This window comes from Perca fluviatilis, chromosome 16 (genome assembly GCF_010015445.1).
Source record: "Perca fluviatilis chromosome 16, GENO_Pfluv_1.0, whole genome shotgun sequence".
Lineage (NCBI taxonomy): Eukaryota > Metazoa > Chordata > Actinopteri > Perciformes > Percidae > Perca > Perca fluviatilis.
The window spans coordinates 17,907,906-17,925,391 of NC_053127.1; the positions used below are offsets into that span (position 1 = coordinate 17,907,906).

The 17,486-nt window shown below is 39.6% G+C and overlaps 3 protein-coding genes and 1 pseudogene across 3 annotated transcripts; 3 read left to right on the top strand and 1 right to left on the bottom strand.

Annotated features, from left to right (window-relative positions):
* Positions 1-210: 210 nt before the first annotated feature.
* Positions 211-1,610, top strand: LOC120544330 (annotated as a pseudogene).
* On the top strand, positions 1,534-3,968 carry LOC120543644 (claudin-4-like). Its single transcript, XM_039776785.1, has one exon. It carries the CDS (start codon positions 2,087-2,089, stop codon positions 3,044-3,046), a length of 960 nt encoding a protein of 319 aa, XP_039632719.1. The 5' UTR covers positions 1,534-2,086; the 3' UTR covers positions 3,047-3,968.
* Positions 3,969-4,964: 996 nt separating this feature from the next.
* On the bottom strand, positions 4,965-8,833 carry mettl27 (methyltransferase like 27). Its single transcript, XM_039776788.1, has 6 exons — positions 8,677-8,833; positions 8,256-8,386; positions 6,400-6,528; positions 5,896-6,031; positions 5,567-5,659; positions 4,965-5,423 (listed from the first exon to the last, which is right to left on the bottom strand). The coding sequence occupies exons 2-6, from the start codon at positions 8,373-8,375 to the stop codon at positions 5,215-5,217; spliced, it is 687 nt and encodes a 228-aa protein (XP_039632722.1). The 5' UTR covers positions 8,376-8,386; positions 8,677-8,833; the 3' UTR covers positions 4,965-5,214.
* Positions 8,834-9,139: 306 nt separating this feature from the next.
* nf2b (neurofibromin 2b (merlin)) lies at positions 9,140-17,429 on the top strand. Its single transcript, XM_039776787.1, has 17 exons — positions 9,140-9,508; positions 9,809-9,924; positions 11,048-11,173; positions 11,547-11,669; positions 11,848-11,931; positions 12,346-12,414; positions 12,575-12,657; positions 12,814-12,889; positions 13,019-13,156; positions 13,553-13,627; positions 13,726-13,839; positions 13,977-14,099; positions 14,307-14,524; positions 14,715-14,817; positions 15,346-15,476; positions 15,558-15,726; positions 16,059-17,429. Exons 2-17 carry the CDS (start codon positions 9,835-9,837, stop codon positions 16,110-16,112), a joined length of 1,776 nt encoding a protein of 591 aa, XP_039632721.1. The 5' UTR covers positions 9,140-9,508; positions 9,809-9,834; the 3' UTR covers positions 16,113-17,429.
* The last annotated feature ends 57 nt before the right edge of the window (positions 17,430-17,486 follow it).

Here is a 17,486-nt window from a genome sequence, read left to right on the forward strand (position 1 = left end):
AAAATATTATTTCAAAAACTTTAAAGCTACTTATGGGGAAATAAAGGACTTCATATTTTCTATGTTGCAATATGTGGCAGCCCCTGTCAGCTTCTCCTCTAAGTGGGCAATAAAAACCTTGACTCGCTCTTTTGTTTGTCTCACAGGTTAATTACTCCAGCTCTCTGCAACACAGTTTGACCTCTTTGAAGGGACCAATGAAGCTTCAGCATGTTGTCTGGTGCAAGACAGATTCTGGGTTTGGCCCTGGCCGTCATTGGCTTTCTAGGGAGCATCATCATTTGCGGTCTACCCACTTGGAAAGTCACAGCCTTCATTGGTGCCAACATCGTCACCTTGCAGGTGATATGGGAGGGTTTGTGGATGAACTGTGTGACCCAGAGTACAGGCCAGATGCAGTGCAAAGTCTGTGACTCTCTCCTGGCCTAACCTCAAGACCTGCAGGCTGCCAGAGCACTCATCATCATGGCCATCATCGCCAGGGTCTTTGGGATCCTTCTTGGCGTGGTCGGGGGCAAGTGCACTGGAATCATCTTTATCATTGCAGGCCTCTTGGTGCTTATGCCCGTCTACTGGACCGCCAACACCATCATTCGTGATTTCTACAACCCGATCATGACCAATGCAGGTTGTTCAAGTGTAGATGAGAAAGAATCCTTACAAACAGGTTGCGTGACAATGTGTGCTTCCTGCCAAAGAAACGTTCCTAAATAAACAAAGAGACTGAATGGTAACTTCATGTATGCTTTGAGTTTGTGTGTGTGCATGTAGTATTCCCTCTTTTTATCCTGTAAAACTGATCAGGTTTGTAAACTTTTGCACAAGATAAAGAGATGTCTTGTGTCATTTAAATATAAGTATAGAATAATGTAAAAATGCTTGTCATAATGTTGTGGGAGAAAAAAATTAATAGAAACAAAAACTATCCCTTTGAACTTTACGAGGACAGCAGGATTAAAGATTATTTTGAGCTTGATTAAAAGGTTAGGTAGTGTGTGTGTGTGCGTGCATGTGTGTGTGCGTGGTAAACAGGTTTTGCTGTGCAGTAGCCGCTGTTAGAATGACACTGGTTTTCTCCCAGGTGATTGTGTTTCACGTCATTCTGCTTTTGGTACACAAATACATTCTGTGCGTACGCATTATTCACATGCACAAAAGCGTTTCCAGCGTATGTGTATAAACACACACACTGAGCTCACACAAGTATTTCGATCAATCCAGTCAGATTCCCCCTTTTTTAAATTTACAATCCAATTCAGTGTTTCTGCAGAAAGATGGTGTGTGAAAGAATATAGACGTTGCAGTGCCTCATTAATGTCACTCTTATAAACATGTTTAAGACTCAGAGGCCTATAATTTATTCTGCTTTATCCAAAGATTATCTTTTCCGAAATAATCTTGTCAGACAAACACAATCAGACAGTCACAGCTGTCTCTCTCTCTCTCTCTCTCTCTTTCTCTCTCTCACTCTCTCTCTCGGTTTTTCTGTCAACCTCCTCCCCCTTTTATTTCCCTATAGAGTAGGTGTGGTGCATCCACACCTGACCAGTACTACACAGGCAGCCGCTCAGTTGACAGAAAAGAAACAACACTCTCAGGTAGAGAAATAAAGAGATAGGGGACAGGGAGCGAGAGGGGGGAGGAGAAACAGCAGTTAGGGATACGGAGGAGGAGGAGGGACAGAGACAGAGGGAAAGAAGGCTGCAAACAAATGAACCGAGGCTGAACAGAGACACAACTGGAGTCAAGTAAAAAGTACTGGATGCTAGACAGACAACTGAAATAGCCGGAAAGGGCTCTGCGTTGCTGGGACAGACACTTGACAGACATTGCTACTGTGGAAATAATAGCAATAAGAAAATAGCTGTAGAAAAACACAAAGATGGAGGCATATGAAAACAGCAACATCACACGTTGAGAAAGACTGACAAAGAAAAGCTCACAAAAAGACTGACGAGAGAAGCAGAACCAACCAGGAGGGAAAGCAAAAGAAGCTCCACACAAAAGAATAATCCACCAGAGACGTTTCAAAGGTCTGTGAGGATTTCTCAAGCACCTTCAGTGTTGTTCCCTCCACCTCTACATCATGTCCTCGATGGGGATGCAGCTGTTGGCCAGCGCCCTGTGCCTCCTGGGTTGGGCAGGGGTCATCTTTAGCTGCCTACTGCCCATGTGGCGGGTCTCAGCCTTTGTGGGAACCACCATCATCACCTCCCAGACCATCTGGGTGGGCATCTGGATGAGCTGCGTGGTCGAGAGCACAGGGTTGATCCAGTGTAACCCTTACCAGTCTGTCCTTGCTCTCAGCGGAGACCTACAGGCCGCCAGGGGTCTCACCGTCCTCGCCATCGCTACAGGCGGCGCAGGTCTCATTCTGGCCTTCATTGGAGGGAAGTGCACACGCTTTTTGGATGATGAAGGAGGCGGGGTTAAGGGCAAGATGGCTGTAGCAGCAGGGGCAGTTTTGATTTTCACAGGGCTTCTGTGTTTGATTCCCACAGTGTGGGCGGCTGGGTCCGTGGTGAGCGAGTTCTACAGCGTCTCCACAGATGCTCAGCGGAGGGAGATTGGAGCCTGCCTCTACATCGGCTTGGGAGCGTCCATCCTGCTTATTCTGGGAGGCAGTTTGTTCATCAGCTCAGCATGCCCCATCAAAGCCCACACAGCAGACAAGAGCCCTTCTGTCCGCTACATGGTGGTCCGCTCCTCCAACGGGTCCACCCAGGCAGGTTCTCAGCGCAGCAGACTAGCACCAGCAACATCTCAGCCTCATCTCAGGTCTCAAAGCTATGATGGCGCTTTAACAAAGCTTCCGCTGTACACAAGGCCTTCCTGGGGGGAAGGGCAAGAGCAAGGCTTGAGGATGGAGTCAGAAAGATCATGGGCACCATCAACAAAGTCTCAGATGAAAAGGCCGGAGTCGACAAAGTCTGAATACAGTGAGGCGCCATCTCAGCGGAAAAGAGCAGAAATGGAAGAGAATTTATCAGTCAAAGGTGAAAATGAGGATGGGTCCTCAAATCCAGCGACAAGTACATACATATAATATGGACACACACACACACACACACACACACACAATGTACTGAATTTACAAAGCAGTGCAGTAGTTTTACATGCAAAGAGTTATTTAGAAGTAGTGTACTTAGTTATGACTGTGTACTGATACAAAGTAGTTCATTGTATTAAGTATAGTTATGTTTATACACCACCATGTTGCTTTGATAAAAGGACAGAAGAGAAAAGTTCTGGACTACATTTATTAATATGCAGGACTATAGCAGCTTTAACATGTTACGTGCACTAAAACTGAACTAAAAACAAAATGAAGTACAACAAACTAAATCCAGGTGCAAGTGAAGTTTGCTGTATACTTTTTATTTTAAAAGAACATTGTTGGCAATAAGTTTGACATGTTAATGTGGAGCATTACACTGGTAGCACTGAATAAGGATGGATCTGTCCACATTACAAATTTTACCTCAGACTTTTTAGCTTGTTTGTTTCTGCTGGACGTACAGAAAGCTGAACAAAACATAAGTAATAAAGTACCAACATATTTTAGCCTATTTTCCATCCCTACTTTAAAGTGATACCATTGGATTTTTTGAATCCATGTACATGTATGTCCTCATTTGATGAGTTATATAGCCATGAAAAACTCCACTTGTTGCACATAAAAAGTTACACTTTTTAGATTTTGCTAACTGTGAAATGTGATTTTATGTGTTATTTTGTTGTACAGATATTATTGACAGATATTTCTATGTTTACTTTTCAATAAATGACTATAATTTGATTGGGCAAACCAGTCTTTTTCACTAATATAAATGTACTGAAAAAAATGCTAACATGTCATACATCATAAGCTGAAAAGAGCCTTTACTTAAAGGACACAACATTCTCCTGGACTTTCAGTCTTGGCTATTCAAGACAGGACAAACTGGTTTGACAGAGAGTGTGTTTACCACGGAGGTGTGCAGGGTTAGAGGAGGGAGGCGCAGTGTGTTTGTAGAGCATTCAAATTCAGTTTCAGTGAATCATGTTTTTGGAACATGTGTCTTTTGGGTTTTGCTTATTCAAATGTGCAGCAGCATCATTATCTAGTCATAATCTATTAATGCCAGTTGTCTAAAATGCAAAGTCTTACTTTAGAGTAGACTTTGTGTAGATACACCACATAAACCTGTAAAATTGTATTTACATACATATGAAAGGGAGAGACTACAAAAAATTAGTAATACATAAGTAAAACTACACTGACGTAAGCCAAAATATTTAAATTAAGTTATGTGGGTTTTAACAATATTTGGCTGTACAGCACCAGTAGGCTACTTGAAAAACACTGCCATCCTTTGGTCAGTGGTGCACTCAAACACATCAGACCTCGTCAGATCAAAATAAATGGACTCTTCATCCATCCATCCTATACCAGGATATGTTTTTTTTTTTTTTAAGTTTTTTTGGGCCTTTTCGGCCTTTATTTTTGACAGGACAGATGAAGATATGAAAGAGGAGAGAGAGGGGGAATGACATGCAGCAATGGGCCACAGGTCGAAATAGAACACGGGCCCACTGCGTCGAGGAGTAAACTTCTATATGGGCGCCTGCTCTACCAACTGAGCAATCTGGGCGCCCATAACAGCATATGTTTTAATGTATATTACAAATATATTCAAGACATTTTCAAATAGCAACAGCTTTTTATGTTATTGGCATGTATTATACTGTACACCACCAGCACATTCATCCACAACCACCGGTGCATTTTTCTTGCAAGTCTGTAAGTAACATTGTAACCTAAACCATCTTCTTTTGACAGCCCTATGCCCAGATACATATGTTCTGATATGTATAAACACACACACTCAAAAATTATAGTAATTTATATATATATATATATATATATATATATATATATATACACACACACATTACACTCAAAAATAGTGATTTAGTATGCATACTGTTTAGAGAGTGCTTTATTTCACCGCTTTTCCAGTTTGAACGTCACTGTGTATCAGAGTCTCACTGACATTTGTGCTGCTTAAACCCAAAGTCATTTACCAGGCACATCATGCCTGACCTGTGATGCTGTTCATTTAAAATGGGACACTTGAAGTTAAAAGTGAGTTATTTGAATATTTTGTATCTTCTTGAGTTGTTTTGTACCTTTGCTGCTGTGATGTCGCATCTACATTGACGTGCAATGTGCTATAGTTTTAGTTTCTTATAGAGGTACACGGCACCAGCTATGTATCCGTCCTCCTGCTGTGACACCGCTCTCTCCCAGTCTTCCACCTGAGACACCTCTACACAAGTCCAGAGCCCTTCGTCCTCCATCTGCTTGAGCTCACGCTCCAGGGCGGCTTTGTATTCCACATTGTCACGGTTACTTCTGGTTGTCATGCAAATGTAGCCACCTAGTGGAAACAGGTGAGAGTGCAGTGGTGTTTTTGAGTGATTAAAACAGTACACTACACTACAGTGAGGAGATACTTATTTTCAACAAAGGATCTGAACTGCAGTTGAGGCAGCATAAAGCCAAAAAAAAACATATTCTCACCTGGTTTGGTGGACTCACACAACTCTCTGACGACACCAACCGGGACCTGACCAATACTCAGTGCTCCAACGATCACAACCACATCAAACAAACCTGTAAGAGGAAATAGAGGGGAGAGGTGATGGAGGGAAGAAGATAAGAGAGTTTACAGTACTATTAATAATAACACTAAAGATTAATACTATTTCATAACCATAATATCATGGATGACAAGAGCTTTTTTCAAAATAAGTTTATAAAATTGGCTAACCCACCCCAATTGAGGATCGCTTACTGAATCACAGTGGTGAATGTGTACAAAATTTAAATAATTGAAACAATTAAATTACCCCACTGAACAGGCAGCGGCTCCTCTCCCAGCAAGGACTGCTTCAGGTCCTGGTACAACCCGCTCTCTCTGGCCAACTTCAACATAGCCTCGCTTCCATCGATACCCATAAAATGTCCAAATCCATGTATCTTCATCTGTAAAACAGAGACACTTTTGGTTGTTTATCAGTCTTACTGGTCAATTCAAATGAACATGGAAACTAAAAACTTATAGAGATAGGATCTGTACCGCTTTAAAACACAAGAGCAAGAAGGGTTTGGTTTTAAATAAAAAATTTCATCCAAACAAGTTAATATTTGCAAGGAGAGAGGAAATTAACTGGAAATACTTTACAACACAAAAGTCACATTTTAGAGAAAATAGAAAAAAAGGTTTTGTTGAATATTAAATGATGTATTACTGCATCAAGACTAAAAGTTTGCAGTTGCTCCTTTTGATTCTGTTGTCCTTTGACTAGAATCCCATGCAGTGCAGGAGTTTGTTCTTCATCCTGTGAGTTTACCTGTTTGGCCACCAGTCCTGTACCACAGGCCACATCCAACACTAAAGCTGCTTCACGATCACTGCTGAAATGGGAGGAGATGCTGTTTGCTGCCAGACTTGGTGCACGGTAGTCCAGAACAGCCACATCCTACTCAAACAGTTTTTAGCACCAAAAAGAAGGTGAACATGAGTACAGTAAAGCTACATTTGGTTAAAAAAATATATATATATATATAAAGATTTAATAAGACACACAGATAGCCACATAATGATATGACCAGAGGTGGGTAGAGCCAAAAATTGTACTCAAGTAAAAGTACTGTTACTTCAGAATAATATGACTCAAATAAAAGTAAAAAGTAGTCATCCAAATAATTACTTGAGTAAGAGTAAAAAAGTACCTGGTGAAAAAACTACTCAAGTACTGAGTTGAGTAACTTCTGATTTATTTTTTAACACAATGCATTCAATCAGACAGACAAAAATACAAAATAATCATCTTTAGGCAAATTATAGTTAACCCAATCAATTAAATTAATTAAAATTAATTAATTAATAACAAAATAGCCTAAATTAAAATAATCCAGGTAAAAATAAAATCAATAAAATAATAATAATATTAGATAAAAGTAACACAAATTTCCAAACCTTTATACTTTTTTTTTTACCAGGCTCTGTAGACAGAACTAGAACAAGGTAATGTAGCTGCTGTTTGGCACTATATTACATATCGGCTATTTCTCGGCTTCTTGAGCCGTGTGTAATGTGCACAGCGGTTTGAATTATGTTTTTTATATTTTTTATTTGCTCTCACGATCGCTTCCACTGCCAGGGTTGCAACTGAAATAATAGGCTAAAGCAACGGCACATTATGGAAAGTAGGCTACAAGTGTAATTATGGTCAGATCTTGTGCCTGACTGACGGGGATAAGTGATATTGATAAGCGTTGTGATGTACGCATCTGCGTCAGCTTTTTTTTTGCCAGCTGTCCACCTGTTTTAGGAAGCAGAGACTGTGCGCGTTTTGCCTGTAAAACCGTGTCTGTGTTCTTCATATTTATGTAGAATTATAATTTGCTCTTCTTATGTAAAATGTGTGGCTATGGTCATGTTGTGCAAACATCGCCTCTTTTATGTGAACACGCGCCGCTAGATTGGGAAACCCTGATGGTTGATTGAACTAGTTATTAACCACTGTCGTGACACAGCTTGCGGGACCGCGGTTGTTAGGTTAGGTGAAGCCGGGTAATAAATAATAAATCCAGGACATGTTGATCTGGCCTCTGCCGACGGTTGATTCTGGCATTGTCATTTTAGTTTTTAAGCAGCTGTAAAGCTAACCTGTCCCGCCGCTGAGATTGAGTATGGTCACGTGACAAGACTGCACAACTACGTTTGATTGGTGAAACACAGTCACGTGGTAGAGCCTTTAGCGGAAGTCTCTCTCTCTGTCAAAATAAAACGAGGCATTACCATTGACAATGACGCGTAGAATACCAAAGAGGTAAAAAGAAAAGTAACGAGCTCATTGTAGCCTAATGTAGTGGAGTAAGAGTACAGTTTCTTCTTCACAAATCTACTCAAGTAAAAGTATAGTGATTTAAAACTACTCCTAGAAGTATAATTTTTTCAAAAACGTACTCAAGTAAATGTAACGGAGTGTAAATGTAACTCGTTACTACCCACCTCTGGATATGACATAATGATAGGACTGCATTATTTTGCTTAGTACTGTTTATCAGTAATGCACTTTCTGCTCAGTTTCAGCACAATATTATCAGTTAAAGTGCATTTCCTATACAGTAACTTAACCGGGCACATCAAATACTGCAAATACTTTACTGATATTGTTTTATTGTACTTCAGTTATCTAACCTGATCATAGTTCTCTGCCCAGGAGTTGTAGAAGTTGACCTTTTCTACTGATGTGGTGCTTTCATGAGCTGATAAGATGGTCGCTTTTACACTTTCAAATGTGTTAGTGACAGCTGCCATTATATACAAACCTATTCAAAGAAAGAAAGAACAAGACAAAACTGTCAAGTGAGAGTAATAATAACAGATATCAGAACTAAGCATTCTCACCGTTTTAAATTGCAAAAGAACAAAGAGAGATTGATGTTTTAAATGCAGTTTGAATAGTAATTAAACATCTGTTCAGCCACTGTGGAGATATAAACGCCAAGGGCAAGAAAACGGTCTTGCCTGCAAATTCGACAGCGTATTGAGGAGTATCAGATGGCTTTAAACACACAATAAATGAACACACATAGGTAGTCACAGTAGTGACAGTTACCTGTAGCTGGTTGTTCTGTTAGTAAGTTTTTCCTATATTAGAAATTCTTTGGTGTTTCCCATAGACAGTATGGAAAAAGAACTTCTAATATATAGACCGGCTTTGGTATGGACCAGGAAGCAATTGCAGTAAGTGGTTTATGTTACAAATATCCCTCAGTAAAGACTGTCAGGGTAAAGAAAGCCTGTGGCACATTTTCGCTTTTTGCTAAAACATTTTTTCTCTTTATCTGTCTGTGCGTTCTGTTACCGCTTCATGTATAATTTGTTTTTCTTTTACAAGCAGTAGCCAGACAAATAATTGTGCACCAAAGGTTCCACTCAGTGCACCTCAGCGTCCCTCCTGGTGCATTCACTGCCACCATCTGCCCTATTAAACCGCCTGTAAATGCAATATTTCCGACAACCTTTGAATGCGGCATTCACGCGTGCAGATACCAGGCAGATACGCAGTAGCGTTATCCCAGGCTGCTATTCGTGTTCCCACCTGTAGAGTGGGAGTCAAAACAAAAATCTTCTGGAAAGTCCTTCTGATGTTTAGCTCGTAGCTGCCGACAACGTTAGCAGAGTTGTTTCCTTAGTGATAGTTGAAATAACCCTAATCATCGACAAAGTAAATTCGTTTGATACATTTAATTATGGAGATCTCTCAAAAGTTCCGCTCTTTGTACAACTTCTTTTGGCCCGTTTTCGTGGCATAGTTAGCTGGAAAGCTAACGCTGTCTAGTAATTATCAGTTAACGTTAGCTTAGCATTGCACTTCACAACAAAAAAAGCCCAGCAGCCTCTTCTGAGCCTTGTTGGACGGCAGAAGTTTGTACCTTTACTCGCTGGTAATGGGCCTCTTCTGCATTTCATCTGCATGTTGTATTTAACAAAGAAATACGTTTTTCTGTAAAACCGCTTGAAACATTAAATTCCTATCGTCTGATAGCTAATTCCCAGATCCAAAACCACTTCACGTTAGTTACAGTAGCTGTCAGAACGATGGGTTGAATCACTCCAAAAGTTTAAAATTGTATATTAAAATACAATGATTAATTTTAGTTACTAGGTGCATCCTTCTTATCACTTGTAAAACTTCATGTTTTGTCCTGAAAACGCCTACTGTTGAAATGCTTCTTTTTTCACAGGTTTCTTTGACACCAACACCCTCAAAATGTCTATCCTAGGATTGAAGAAGAAACAGCCAAAGACTTTTAAAGTCAAAGTTATCACTATGGATGCGGAAATGGAGTTCAGCTGTGAGGTATGGATTTATTTTGAAAATATGTTAGCCTGAAGGGATGCTTTATCTATATATCTACCTGTATGGATGAGTGTATTGATTCCAGGTCAATGTATAACTATGTATTGTATGAATGCATTTGTATGTGTATCCCCTATTGGCTCACATTAAATTAGCCATCTCAGATTCATGGACAAGCTCACTGAAAAATAGCCTACAACATCCTTTGCTGTGATATGTACACTTTTAAGATGCCTTATGTATCAGTTTTGAATTTCCAGCACCTTTTGCTGTACATTTAGAAAGAAGGAGACAAGAATGTCCCCGCAGTTACGTATATAACCATTCTTTTTTGCCACCTAAGACACATACCTACTGAAGGATGTCATACATCAGTCAGGCTTTCCCCCTGGAAATGATCTAGCAGATGTAAGCTATCTAGTTCCTGCCGCATCTCGTGTTGTGATTAATTTAGCTAGAACAGTCAAAACGATTCGGCAACAGAACGAACCACCAACATTCTAGGGCTGTTCTCAATTGAAGAAATTCTTAGTCAACTAACACTCATTCAATTGTAATGATTAGTTGATTTAATCGACAGATCTGTAAATCTGAGTTTCTCCGCAAAGAGTCAGGCAAAAGCACCACTTTAATTGTTGTGTTTAACAGAGATGTGCTCGTACGTTTCTTGGAAATAAGTCATTCAGCACGAAAAAACCATAAAACATGACTAAAGAAATCGAAGTTGACTAAGACCAAAACGACCGATTAGTCGACTAATCGACTAAGAGGGAGCAGCCCTACCACATTCGTTAAATATATGACATTTGCTGTGTGAAATAGTGCCCCTGCATTTTTCTCGATAAAGTGTATTAGTGTTTTATTATGTTAGTGAAGGTGGTCTTTATTTCAGGCGGTGGCCCACCTCCGCTATAAAATACTAAAGAAACCCTCACAAATCAAGATTCTACCATAAAGATTAAAGTGATGTTTTGTTCTATACAAAAAGAGCATGAGTTATTAGTTTAAATTTGAGTTGCTTTTAACAGTACAGAAATGGGTATAGAACAACAGCTGCAAAACAACACATTTGCTTTCAGCATCTTAACTCACTGGTCTCTTTATCACTCACTGTTTGTCTCAGGTTAAGTGGAAAGGTAAAGACCTGTTTGACCTGGTGTCTCGCACCGTTGGTTTGAGGGAGACCTGGTTCTTTGGACTCAGGTACATCGTAAAGGACACCTACGCCTGGCTGAAACCAGAGAAACGGGTGAGTGAAGGGGTCAACCTGTGAATCTGGCTAATGAGGATTCCAAAACAACACATACCTTGAGCAATATGCTAGATGCCATGTGGTTAAAATGTTTTGGACAATGCAGATGATTTGTATGTGTTGTGCAATATTTTACAATGTGAGGCTAATCTGGGTTGCAGGGCTGCAATTTATGAAAAATGTCATTATTGATTATTCAAATTGTTGATGAATTAGAAGTCAAACAATTAAGCAATTCATTCCCTAATTGTTTAGTGTGTTTCTAGCAACTAATTACACAGACACTGATCATGCCATGACATTCAGGCTTTAGTGATTGTCTGGTATAATAACTTTGTTATTGTGCACTAATGTTTATTTGTTCACCTAGGTCTTGGACCAAGAGGTTCCCAAGGACTCTCCCATAACATTTCATTTCCTGGCTAAATTCTTCCCAGAAAAAGTAGAAGAAGAGCTGGTTCAAGAGATAACTCAGCACCTCTTCTTCTTACAGGTAATATAACCGATAGCATTTCTTGTAAAATAACAGCCTAATCAGTTTTGTACATACACATTTTTAGTGTCGGTTTTATTTATTTTATACGTAGGAAGAAGAATTAATTTCCAAACCTGAATGAAAATATTTACTTGGTTCAATACATGTACATACATGTCTTCAAATTCTTGTATAGGTGAAAAAACAGATATTGGATGAAGAGATATTCTGTTCCCCTGAAGCGTCTGTTCTGTTGGCATCATATGCTGTCCAGGCCAAGGTAAGAACACTATGCAAGGTTCCTTACTATCATTTGCTGCAACTACATTTTGCTTGTCCTACCTGTATCTCAAAACACATTGTCCATTAAAGTCCACCTTTGCAGTTAATGCTTCATGTAATTACACTTTGAAATACAATGTTTTGATCAGTTTTATGCAAAGAAGCTTATGGGTAACCAACCAAGTATAAAATAAATGTCTCCCTTTTGGGTACTGATTTTTTTTCTTCAAAAGAAGATACAGGGCAACTTATTTAAAGAACATCTATGTGATGGTGCAAAAAAAATCTGTATTTTATTTACAGTTAGACTTATACATGCTTTAAGTTTTGCTAATGTGCAACAGTAACGTCAACATTTCTTTCTTTTTCTTTTCCCGTTTTGCCACTGTCTCCCCCTCAATCTCAATTACAGTATGGGGACTATGACCCAAACTTTCACAAGCCGGGCTTCCTGGCACAAGATGAGCTTCTGCCAAAAAGAGTAAGTGCACAGTACTATTTGCATATTTGACTCTCGTTCACTTGTAGTAATTTTCTGTTTGGTGTGCTTTCTTGTTACAGATGTTAACCAGTGTTTGTGTGCTTGGGTGTGTGCATGCAGAATATAATGTTTTTCCTGTGATCCTGTGTCTGTATCCCAGGTTTTGATGCAGTACCAAATGACAGCTGACATGTGGGAAGAGAAGATCACAGCTTGGTACGCAGAGCACAGAGGCATCGCCAGGTAGGACTGACCCAGGAGGGCTTTTGAATTCCAGCATGTAAAGAGAGATTAACCTCTTTACAAAAGGTGTAGTGCTAGATTCTGTAATTGAAGTGTTATAAATGTATAATGCTTTGATATGCCTTCTTTTCCTCATTTGTACATCGCCTCATACAGGGATGAGGCTGAGATGGAATACTTAAAAATTGCTCAGGACCTTGAGATGTACGGTGTCAGCTACTTTGCCATTACTGTGAGTTTAAATTACTCTGCCTTAATGTTACGTCAATTTATGGAACTTTTCATGGTCATTTGACAAATGCAACCTTAATCATTACTGTCATGTTGGTTTACGTGCATCTATTACATGTCACACTGACAGCAAAATAAGAGGGACACAGACCTGTTACTTGGAGTGGATGCTCAGGGTCTTCACATCTACAGCCCCAACAGCAAACTCAACCCTAACAAATCCTTTCCTTGGAGCGGCATCCGCAACATCTCTTACAGCGAAAAGGAGGTAAATGCAAGCAGTGGACTTTTTTTTCAGTCAGGACATTCTGCATTTCTTTTTTTCTCACATCCCTGTCACTTTGGAAGAGGTGGAAAATGGGTGTGATATCTCTTGGCATCAACTTTTTTAGTTTTTAGTTGTTTAACTGGATGAAATCCACATCCATAACTATTTTGTTATGAAAGTATGGTTGAATATTTTGTTTTTTCTATAGAAGCAATATAGTGCAAAAGACAATACAACTGCCAATGCATACAGCTGTTCATGAAACCTACAAAAGTTCAGTACAGGATTTTCACTCTAACCACTTAGCTGTACTGTTCAAAGCATCAAAGGCATCAAAGCTGGGCTGTCTGTCAGTAGTGCAGAAGAACTGAGCTTTTTAACTTTCCCATGTTGCAGTTTACAATTAAACCCCTGGATAAGAAGAAAGATGTTTTCAAGTTCTACTCATCTCAACTGCGTGTCAACAAGCTGGTTGGTTTACCTCTTTGTCCATGTAAATGTTCAACTATAACAAACTTAGAAGAGAGTTATGTTAAGTAAGATAATGTTTGTATTGCCTGTGTCTTCAGATCCTGCAGTTGTGCATTGGTAACCATGATCTATTCATGAGGAGGAGGAAGGTGGACTCCATTGAAGTGCAACAGATGAAGGCTCAAGCGAAAGAGGAGAAGGCCCGCAAGAAGGTCAGCACTCTCAGCTCCACTGGAGCAATTAGAATAACAGATTAGATGTGATGGTCGCTTTGCATACAGTCATAATTATCATCAATGATCATGATTGATTGTCTTAGCTTTAATTGAGAATATTGGCCTCTATTTAGATGGAGCGTCAAATCCTGGCACGGGAAAAACAGATGAGAGAGGAAGCGGAACGGGCAAAAGAAGAGATGGAACGAAGACTTTTCCAGCTGCAGGACGAGGCACGACTGGCCAACGAGGCACTGGTGAGAGCTTCATCTTTGTCGTTAGAGAATTGTTGAATCTTCCAGACTTTTGGGTGAGCTCTTGTTTTGGCAACAAGCTTTACATTCCCGTTGTTAATTGCATAACGTCACAGAGCCTGCTTCCTCCATCGTGCTAAGGCCTAAACTCTTACACAAATGTATCTTATATTAGTTTGTAAAAATGCTTTAACAATGCATTTTCTCCAGCTGCGATCTGAGGAGACAGCGGACCTGCTGGCAGAGAAGGCCCAGATTGCTGAGGAGGAGGCCAAGCTGTTGGCCCACAAGGCTGCAGAAGCTGAGCAGGACAGGCAGAGGTTTGAGGTCACCGCCATGAAGACCAAGGAGGAGAAAAGGCTGATGGAGCAGAAGATGAGGGAGGCAGAGCAGCTTGCTGTCAAACTGGTGGAGCAGTCTGAGAAGAGGTCTAGAATCATCTTGACTAGTGTTGTCTTATGCATTTGTTTTAGTTAATTATTACTTTACTTGCAGCTTTTCTTTAATACATTACATTATCTTATTTTTCAATTAAAAAGCCATCTTATTACGTGTATATAGTATTAACACTATTACTGTCTTCCATCACGCTTGAACTGACAAAACCTCTGGTTCCAGGTTGAAGGAGGCAGATCACCTGAAACAGGACCTGACTGAGGCAAAGGATGCTGAGCGGAGAGCCAAACAGAAGCTGCTAGAGATCACCAAAACAACATACCCTGTATGGTGATGATGATGATGATACTGCTGCTTGTGTGCTCTTTGTGATGCCTTTGTTACTTTTTTTGTGGATCAATGCAGCTTTCTTGTGTTAAGAAGGTTTTTATTCAATATCTCAATTGAATATCTCTGAAATAAAAAAATGACTGTACTGTAATCATTTTGTTACAGTGCATCCTACTGTCTTACGTTCTGCAGTCTCGGTTGATGCTTTTAAAAAGCAGCTGAAGACTCACTTGTTTAAACTCGCTTTTGTCTCATATTTGTAACTTTGGGTTTTTAAGTTTTTTGAATCTTTTATTTCCATTGGTATTTTATTTCTTCTTCACTTGCTCATTTACTGTTTGAGTCTTACTGTATTTTAACAATTTTTATCATATGAATCACTTTGTGACTTTGTCTGTAAACGGTGCTATATCAAATAAACTTATTATTATTATAATATTATATTAAGTTAAAAACTTTTTTGCCATTGTGTGTCAACAGTTAGTGTAACTACCTACTTGACATCTGTTTGCCTGTCTTCCAGCTCATAGCAGCCTACTCTACTCCCCCTGCTCCTCCTGAAGCAGCCGACTTTGCCTATGAGTCGGCATCTACACGCCTCGACTTCAAGGACTCTGACATGAAAAGGTTGTCTATGGAGATCGAGAGAGAGAGGTGAGTTCAAATCGCCTGCAACGCTTTAGAAAGACAGTTCCGATCTGCTTGTGTTTAATATCTTGTCGTGCATGAATGCAGGCTGGAGTACATGGAGAAGAGTAAACACCTGCAAGACCAGCTGAAGGAACTGAAGACTGAGATCGAGTCTCTGAAGCTGGAGGAGCAGCAGCAACAGGCAGGCGTCTACAGCCTCCGCAATGAGGCGAGGGGCTACGTCCAGGAGCCTGTCTACATACCTCACAGCAACGTACGTATGATCACTTCATACCATCTTCTTCTTTGTATTATTATTATTACTAACATTATTAGTTTTACTGATGATTGGTTACCGGTCAGAATGTCTAATAGAGGAGAATAAACCAGTACATCCAGCTAATATTGTCAAGTGTTTACCCACTGTCTACCGCTTTATAATAATGGATCTGTGTGTATATTTTTAGATTTAAGATTTGGAGCATATGAAACACGGTAGTATTAATTGCATCAGTATTAATATTTACATAATTGCGCACATACTTCTTATCTTGGAGTTTCTTTGTTTTGATTTCTGCCATCGCTCATACTCGCCTTGTTTTGCAGCGAAACTCTGCGTACATGTCTCAGTCTCAGATGGCCTTCTTTGAAGAAGTGTGATCCTAGTCCTGCAAGTTGGGGAAGGAGGGCACCGGCTGTTGTGACTTTTCTCAAAATGTTTGGTTCATTTTTTACCTGGCTGAAACTAACAGACAGACACTCGCGTACACCATGACTGTGTGCTTTGGAAAGACTTTTAATCTATCCTCAACAACAAACAGCCACTTTTGGCTGCCTGCGCAGGTTGTCATGCTAGATTGTACCACCTGCTACACTACAGCACCTTCCACACTTCTTTTATATAAAATGAACACATTAATGTGTGTATCTAACACTGATTCAGGACATGGTGCTGAGGATGGATGTATGGATGAGTTGCTGATATTTTGTTTGTGGTTTTAAGGGATGCTTAGCTGTAAGATGGTCAGATATAATATTGTAACCTAATGACAAATTCTACATTATTGCCTTAACAACATGTTGGTACAGAGATTGAGGTTAACATTTGACACAAAACGGCTTTAGGCAAAGTTCCTGCCTCGGATATAATTAGGTAAATTTTCAGGCTTGGGGAAATTCTGAAAAGTGATACATATGAAATTAGACTTTGTAAATATGGTCATTTGCTTTCAAACCAGCAAATTGTTTCCTAAACTTTTGAAAATAGTAAATAAAAAGCCCACGTATCTGATTATACATTTACCAAGCTATTGTTGAACACTACAAATACACTAAAGACAACTCTCAATGTGAAGATTGACATTGTGAACTTGCACATAAAACGGAATTTATAAAAGTAAGTCATTGCAACCCACAGAAAAATCTAAATCTGACCAGCAGATGTGTGCAGGGACAGTGTCTGGATGTGACGCTCCATAACAATGTTAAATGCAGTGTTTGATCTTTCTTTTGGTCTTTCACTTGTTTTTTTGCTGTTTCTGTTACTTGGCTCGTGGACTGCCTCTATTATTAACAGCACACAAGTGCCTTTATTGTTTATAGTGCCTCATCGTGGTAGTTGATAGAAATGTAGTATACAGTTATAAGCTTGAGCTCTGCCATTTCAAATTTTTATATTTTGTATTCTAGACTGTTGATGTGCCTTGAACTTTTTTTTACTATTTTGATTTGAGTTACTAAGGTTTTATTTGGTATCATTGTGCTCATGCGTCTTAGCATTAAATTAGGTGTACTTTAAGTTGGGGGTTGATGTCATACCCTGAATTGTTTGCAGAATAGCAGATTCATGGCTTTCCTGTTTTCTTTTACAGTATGTCCCTCAGCTCATGTACAGTACCTCTCAGGGTTAGTGTTGGAGACAATCACTGCTGGTAGAATGTAATTGTTTTTTCCCTGAGATAAACAGTATGGCATCCATTAATGTTTACCTTTTTAAACAAGCGGTTTTCATTTAGCTTGGTTAAGTCTAGTTAG

Bases quoted from the DNA above. Each gene is read 5' to 3' on its own strand.
- mettl27 (XM_039776788.1), bottom strand. From the start codon at position 8,375: ATGGCAGCTGTCACTAACACATTTGAAAGTGTAAAAGCGACCATCTTA. The intron at 6,032-6,399 runs GTAAACTCACAG...TCTGTTTTACAG, and splicing joins CAGGACTGGTGGCCAAACAG to ATGAAGATACATGGATTTGG. The intron at 5,424-5,566 runs GTGAGAATATGT...TGTTTCCACTAG, and splicing joins GTGTGAGTCCACCAAACCAG to GTGGCTACATTTGCATGACA.
- nf2b (XM_039776787.1), top strand. From the start codon at position 9,835: ATGTCTATCCTAGGATTGAAGAAGAAACAGCCAAAGACTTTTAAAGTC. The intron at 9,925-11,047 runs GTATGGATTTAT...TGTTTGTCTCAG, and splicing joins AAATGGAGTTCAGCTGTGAG to GTTAAGTGGAAAGGTAAAGA. The intron at 14,525-14,714 runs GTCTAGAATCAT...CTCTGGTTCCAG, and splicing joins GTGGAGCAGTCTGAGAAGAG to GTTGAAGGAGGCAGATCACC.
- LOC120543644 (XM_039776785.1), top strand. From the start codon at position 2,087: ATGTCCTCGATGGGGATGCAGCTGTTGGCCAGCGCCCTGTGCCTCCTG.